Source organism: Penaeus chinensis, chromosome 23 (assembly GCF_019202785.1).
Source record: "Penaeus chinensis breed Huanghai No. 1 chromosome 23, ASM1920278v2, whole genome shotgun sequence".
Taxonomy (NCBI): Eukaryota; Metazoa; Arthropoda; class Malacostraca; order Decapoda; family Penaeidae; genus Penaeus; species Penaeus chinensis.
Window position 1 is genome coordinate 3,840,597 of NC_061841.1, and position 7,500 is coordinate 3,848,096.

General features: G+C 48.5%; 2 protein-coding genes across 2 annotated transcripts in view; both read right to left on the minus strand.

The window, feature by feature from the left end:
- Positions 1 to 1,154, minus strand: part of LOC125037460 (proteoglycan 4-like) — a 9,666-nt gene extending 8,512 nt beyond the window's left edge. Inside the window, exons 1-2 of the mRNA XM_047630605.1 lie at positions 695 to 1,154; positions 278 to 516 (exon numbers count right to left, since the gene is read on the minus strand). Coding sequence (XP_047486561.1) covers positions 278 to 516; positions 695 to 1,154 — 699 coding nt within the window. The remainder of the gene's footprint in view (positions 1 to 277; positions 517 to 694) is intronic.
- Positions 1,155 to 3,174: 2,020 nt separating this feature from the next.
- The window catches only part of LOC125037461 (nascent polypeptide-associated complex subunit alpha, muscle-specific form-like), a 31,521-nt gene continuing 27,195 nt past the window's right edge, over positions 3,175 to 7,500 (minus strand). The window contains 4 exon segments of the mRNA XM_047630606.1: positions 3,175 to 3,204; positions 3,464 to 3,580; positions 3,583 to 3,760; positions 5,850 to 5,998. Coding sequence (XP_047486562.1) covers positions 3,175 to 3,204; positions 3,464 to 3,580; positions 3,583 to 3,760; positions 5,850 to 5,998 — 474 coding nt within the window.

Below are 7,500 nucleotides of genomic sequence, written 5' to 3' on the forward strand. Positions count from 1 at the left end.
GAGAGAGAGAGGAGAGTGAGTGAGTGAGTGAGTGAGTGAGTGAGTGAGTGAGTGAGAGAGAGAGAGAGAGGGGGGGAAAGGGAGAGAGAGGGAGAGAGAGAGAGAGAGAGAGAGAGAGAGAGAGAGAGAGAGAGAGAGAGAGAGAGAGAGAGAGAGAGAGAGAGAGTGTGTGTGTGTGTGTGTGTGTGTGCGTGTGTGTATGTGTGTGTGTGTGTAAGTCTACTTGTTATAACCATATAAAATATCTTGCATCACAAAGGGTACTGAAAAGACTTACCACAGTGCTGGCTCCACCATTAATCGCCGTCTCCTTCACGACCTCAGGAATTTCATAGCGCTCCTCGACCACGCTCTCCTTCGTCGCTTCAGGAATCTCGCGCTTGTCAGAGACCGAAGCAGGCTCGTTCGACTCACCAGGCTTGCCCTCTGAGTCGCCTCCGGTCTCGGTCTTGGAGGATTGGCCACCGTCCGGACTCGTGGCTGGCGGCTTCGATGTGTCTGGGATCTCATACCGGTCTTCGGACACTGAGCTTCGAACCGACGGCTGACTGGACAATGTTTCGTGTTCTTTCTTAGGCTCGTCCCTTTTCGTTCGAGTCTTGGGGTTGCGTCGTTTTCGCTTGTTTGTCTTCCGAGGCTTTTGTTTGTTCCGTCGTTTGTCTGATTTCGGTGTTTTTGGTTTTCGGTGACGTACTCGAGGTTAAAGCTGTTTTGGGTGGCAGTGCGGGTGGCTGGTCTTTGTCCTCTGCCTTCTGTGCCTGTCTGGTATCCGTTGATTTGTCTGTTTCCGTTTTCTTTACTCCGGGGGTGGTGGTGGCTGAGAGGTTAACACGGGAAGGGACTGGTGATCCTTGGGGCGTTTCGGGAGGGGAGGTGTGCGGGGTCTCAGGGGGGGAAGTATGAGGCGTCTCAGGAGGCGACGTGGGTGGCGAATCGGGCGGAGGTCCTGGCGGAGGAGGGGGAGGGCAGTCGGGAGGGAGGTCGGACTCGTCGATGAAAGGGACCGTGCGTGATCCTCGCAACAGAAGGGCAGTCTGCCTCATGACCGTCGGGGAAAAATTTGGGTCGGGCACGATGCCCCTCCCGGGGCTTCTGGATACTCGTACTGAGAACTCTTCTGGGTCCCTATCGATCTGAAGTCTTCGTCTTGGCATCCTTGACTTCGTTTGCATCCATGTACGGAATGTCGTCAATAAAGGCCAGTGAGTCTCTTGGAGGCATCGTCGCTGCATCCTCTTTCTTTTCTTCGGCTGATTTAGTGTCAGAAGGCGCTGGTTTCGAGGACGACGGTGGCGGAGGAGGCGGATTTTTCGGAAAGGGTGGAGCTGTACCGCTTGTTGCTGGGTTCTGATGGCTTCCCAGAACTTGTCCCCCGTCCTTCCTTTGATTTTTTTGTTTTTATGCCGTCTCCCGTGGGTTTGGGGGCACTTTGGGGGTCATTTGCTCTGAAATTTTTTCCGGTCCTGAGGGGCGCTGTCTTATCTTCTCCCTTCCATTTCGGAGTTTGGCGGGGATTGGTGGCTTGGTTTCATCTGCTTCGGCATTTTTCGTTTGCTCCCCTTATTCACAGCTGAGGATGGAGGAACCTGGTTTGAAGACCCCTTTGGGGAGTGAAGCTCGCTTTGGAGTTGGGGGGCGCTGGGTGGTTGAAGGAGGCTGCGAGGTTGACTGGTCAGTTGATGAAGGTTGGGGAGTGGAGGTTGTTCGGGAATGGGAAAAAGAGCCCTGGGGTTGGTGCCGTTTTTTTGGGGCGAAGGAGGGCCCTGAAGAGTGGGGGGCTGCGGAGTAGATGACGGCTGTTGGGTTGAGGTGGTTGATTCAGTAATTTCAGAACTCGAGGCAGTCACTGATGTGTTCTCTGCTGCTGAAGCGGAAGTTGGATCTGGCGTGGGCGGTGGGGGAGGCGCTTTTCCCCTTGGTTGGCTGCCACCGAGTCATCCTGTAGTCAGCCACGTTTCCCCTAACCGCTTCCTCTTCCCATTTTCGCCCTTTCGTGTATTTTGCAACTTTTCATAATCTTTGTTCTTTTTGATTTCCTCAGAACCTTTGGCGTCTTTCTTCATAAGTTCGACGGGCCCCATAAAACGATTCCCTTCCTAATTCCAGCTACTGCAACATCCTCCTTGACAAATGGATTCTTTTCGTCTTCTTTGGATTTTCCTCACCCTTTAACCAGACGATGTCCTCATAGAATGGGTTCAGTGATCTTCTGTATTCTTCCTTTCTCTTCCTTTCTTCCTCGGTCGTTTCGTTAGGACTTTGCGACGCCTGATCTTGGGTTGTGCTGCTGCATTTTCCCAAAGTTTCGTTTTTATAAGGTCCCAGTCAGGAGCAAAATCTGGGGCATTGGCGCTCTCTCTTCTCCTTTTTCCCCCGGGGCCCTTATTGAGCACCTCTCAGGGAGCCCGGGTTGGAGGCAGACGTCCTCCCCCATGCTGGGGGAATTTACGCTCCCTGTTTTGCTTCTCCTGCTGGGGGGCTGGGGTTTGTTTTTCAGGACGAAGATGACTGTCTCGAGAGAGGGTGCTGGAGCGGAGGGACTGGAGATCCGGCATACTTGTCATCGTAACTTAAATATCTGTCTATAGATTCAGTAGGAGGCGAGCCCCGGGAACCCTGATCGTTTTATCCCTCCCTTTTCCGCAAAATTTCAGCAGGTAAAGGAGCTTCCTCTGTAGGCATCTCCCCAGCAAGTTCGTCATGCACGGCTTCGGTGCTGTCTCCTTTCACATCCTTAGTACTTTTTCGAAAGGGGTCCATTTCCCTCCCAAAGAAAAATCCCATTCCTTCTTGGCGGGGCCTTTGGTATGCTGTACGGATTCCTGAAGAGTCTCCGTCTCTTCATCTGATATGGACGCTCTGCTCTCTGGTCTTTTGTCGAGTGACGCGTTGGACTGAGCCGATAGGAAGCTGTAGGAGCTAGCAGAGGACTGAGGTCTTTGAAGAACATCCTGCATCATAGGGTCTGGCGAAGGAGCAATGGGACTGGTGGCCGAGAAGAACAGGTCAGAGATGTTGGTCGGGTACTGGTGCATCCCGGTCAAGTACAGCGACAAGTTCCCCCCGCCAAGACTAGCATGTCCGAGGGGTGAGGCGGCCAGGACCGAGCCCCCTTCATTTTTTGAACCCCGAGGATAGGGGCGGAGGGATGCCTTTTACTCTCCCGCTTGTATCCTAGTGCCTGAAGTCGAGCATGGCGGGGCCCTGGGGATATGGATCACAAAGTTAGAATACACGTAACGCATATACATATGTATTTCTTGCAAAATTAGTACAAACTATCCTACTCAAAAGTGCGTTTTAGCATATGAAAAACAGACAACGACAAACATTACAGAAAGTTATCCATGAACGGCAGAACCCCCCCCCCAAAAAAAAAAAAAAAAAAAAAAAAAAATAATAATAATACAAAAATAATAATAATAATAATTCTCATGCACGTCTTCATCCAACACAACCTAACCTTGACAGGAGCCCACGACTGGTTGGGATCGACCTTGATGGACCTCCAGCCCGTCTGCCTGGAGGAATCGGGCTGCAACAGAGCCTCGCCATACTGTGCCAGATGGATGAGTGCCACCCCTCCCGGGGGTGCGCGCCCACGTCCCAGTTGGAGGCGCAGAGTCGAGGCGCGTGCAGGAGGGAGAGCTTGAGGTCGAGTGTGAGAGGATGGCGGACCAACAGGTGGAAAGTGGACCAGTCCTGGCGGTCCAAGCCACGACCTCGGCATAAGGACACGACGAGACGGGCTCTCCATAGGCTGTGGAAGGGAAAGGCTTCAGAAGGAGAATGGTCTTTGGCCCCGAATCTCCCCTCTCTCTCTCTCCTCTATCTATTTATCTCTCCGGCTCATCTCTCATCCTCTCTCTCTCCCCATCTCGTTCCAATCCCTCTCTCTCACTCTCTCTCCTCGCTCTCCGCGGCTCTCTCTCACTCACTCTCCCCTCTCTCTCTCTCTCTCTTTTTTGTCTCTCTCAAAGGGGGCCAAATCCCAGCTCTCTCTCCATCCCTCCTTTTCTCTCTCTTTTATCGTTCTTCGTCTCTCTCTTCGCCCGAGTCCTCTCTCCCTCTCTGTCCTCTCGTCTCTCTCTCTCTCTCTCTCACTTCTCTCCTCCGTATTCTCGGGCTCGTACTCTCTCTCATTCTCACTCTCCCCACAGAAAGTCCAACATATATATTTAAAAACGAAAAATTTGTCTGAAATTGTCTGTTTGTCCCACCTTTTTGGGACAAACCCCCAATATAAAATGTTACATCACACAAAAAACAAACACAAAACACCCCACACAAACACACACACACACATCACACACACAAACACACACAACACACACACACACACCTACACACTACACACACGCACACATACATCCTCCTCAATTCTCTTTCCTCTCTCACACTGCCCCTCCTCCTCTCTCCTCCTTCTGCCTCCTCCTCATCATCATCCTCCTTCTCTTTCTTCATCCTCTCCCCTTCCCCCTCTCACCTCCCTCCCTCCTCTTCCTCCTCTCCCCCCTCCCTGCCTCCCTTCTTCTCACCTCCTCCCCCTCCCCTCTACTTCCTTCATCCCCTCTTCCATCTCCTCCTTCATCTCCTCCCTCCTCTCTCTCTCCTCATTCACCTCCTTCACCTCCCTCCCTTCATCCCCTCCTTCCCTTCCCTCACCTCTTTCACCACCTCCTTCCTCACCTCCACCCCCACCCTCACTTCCCTCCCCTTCCCCTACCTCCTATCCTTCCCTCACCGCCCTCCCCTTTCCTTTCCTCCTCCCCGTCCCCCACCTCCCTCCTCTTCCCCACACCCCCCTCTCACCCCCACCTCCTCCTCTCCCCCCACCTCCCTCCTCTTCCCCCACCTCCCTCCCCTTTCCTTCCTCCTCCCCGTCCCCCACCTCCTCCCCTTCCCCTACACTCCCCCCCGTCCCCCACCTCCCTCCTCTTCCCCACCTCCCTCCTCTTCCCCCACCTCCCTCCCCTTCCCCTACCTCCCCTCCCCGTCCCCCACCTCACCTCCTCTTCCCCCACCTGCCCTCCTCTGTCCCCCCCCTCACCTCCTCTTCCCCCACCTCCCTCCCCTTCCCCATCTCCCTCCCCCGTCCCCCACCTCCCTCCTCTTCCCCCACCTCCTCCTCTTCCCCCACCTCCCTCCCCTTTCCTCACCTCCTCCCCTTTCCTTTCCTCCTCTCCTCCTCCTCCAATACCAACTTCCCTCCATCTCCTCCTCCTCCTATCACCCCCTCCTCTTTCTTCACTCCTCCCTTCCCTCACTTCCCTACCCGTCCCCCACCCCCCTCCCCTTCCCTCATCTCCTCCCCTTTCTTCACCTCCTCCTCCTCCTCCTCCTCCTTCACCCCCTCCGCTATCCTTTCCTTCCTTCCCTTCCCTCACCTCCTCCTCCTCTTCCTATACCTCCTCCCATTTCCTCCTCCTCCTCCTCCTATACCTCCTCTCCTTTCCTTTCCTCCTCCTCCTTCACCTCCACCCCTTTCCTTTCCTCCTCCTCCTCCTCCTCCTCCTCCTCCTCCTTCTCCTCCTCCTTCGCCCCCTCCCCTTTCCTTCTCCTCCTCCTCCTCCACCTCCTCCCCTTTCCTTTCCTTTCCTCCTCCTCCTCCACCCCTTTCCTCCTCCTCCTCCTCCTCCTTCGCCCCCTCCCCTTTCCTTTCCTCCTCCTCCTCCTCCACCTTCACCTCCTCACCTTTCCTTTCCTCCTCCTCCTCCTCCTTCACCTCCTCCCCTTTCTTTTCCTCCACCTCCTCCCCTTTCCTTTCCTTTCCTCCTCCACCTCCACCCCTTTCTTTTCCTCCTCCTCCTCCTCCTCCTCCTTCGCCCCCTCCCCCCAGCCAACCTTACCTAACTTCAGCCCGCCACGCATTCCTCTGCTCGTCCTCCCTGGCGCCCGTGAGCTCCGGAGTCTCCCCAGGCTGCTGCAGGACCCACTGGTATCCCTCGTTGTCTTCGAGCGTGGGACTCGCCACCGCCGAATCTGCGGGCTCCTCACCCTGTTTGGCGAGAGGCGGGAGAGAGAGGGAGTGAGTGAGTGAGAGAGCGAGAGAGAGAGAGAGAGAGAGAGAGAGAGAGAGAGAGAGAGAGAGAGAGAGAGAGAGAGAGAGAGAGAGAGAGAGAGAGAGTGTGTGTGTGTGAGTGAGTGAGTGAGAGAGAGAGAGAGAGAGAGAGAGAGAGAGAGAGAGAGAGAGAGAGAGAGAGAGAGAGAGAGAGAGAGAGAATATATACATATATATACATATATATATATATATATTTATATATATACACATACACACATATATGTATATATATGTATATATAAATATAAATATATATATACATATATATGATATAAGTATATATGCATACGTATATATGCATATATATATATATATATATATATATATATATATATATATATATATATATGTATGTATGTATGTATGTACACACACACACACACACACACATTTATATATATATATATATATATATATATATATATATATATATATATATATGCGTGTGAGTGTGTGCATACATATACACACATATACATACACATATATCCATAAAAAAAACACTCGCACACAGCCATACACACAAAAATACGTACATGCCTCTTTAACGAAAAAAATCCATTATTGGTTATACCGACGCATCACCTTTAACATAATCACAATATAGTGGACGGTCCAGTTTATTGATTATCCGACACATGATATGCCATTAGTCGCATTGGACAGTCAATTATTATTATTATTATTATTGTTGGGTGTTGTTTTGTTTATTTTTTATTATCACTGTTATTACATTTATCATTATTATCCTTATCATCACCGTTATCGTTCTTATTACTATTACTGTCATCATCATTGTCATTATTTTCAGTATTATTGTTACCATCATCATAATGATAATGATAATAATAATAATAATTATTATTATTATTAATATAATTATTTTCAGCCTTATCATAATTATCACTATTATTATTATCATTATTATTATTATCATTATTATCTCTATCATTCTTATCATTAATATAAATATCCTTATTATCTTTATATCATTACTATTAATATCATTATTACCATTATTATTATTATTATCATTATTATTATTATCATTATTATCTCTATCATTCTTATCATTAATATAAATATCCTTATTATCTTTATATCATTACTATTAATATCATTATTACCATTATTATTATTATTATCATTATTATTGTTATCATTATTATCATTACTATTATCATTATTATCATTATTATTATTATTATTATTATTATTATTATTATTATCATTATTATTATTATTATTATTATCATTATTATTGTTATCATTATTATCATTACTATTATCATTATTATTATCATTATTATTATTATTATCATTATTATTATTATCGTTATTATTATTATCATTGTTGTTGTTATTATTGTTACATTACTATTATTATTACTTTTATTATTATCATTATTAGTATTATTATAGTAATTAGTATTAGT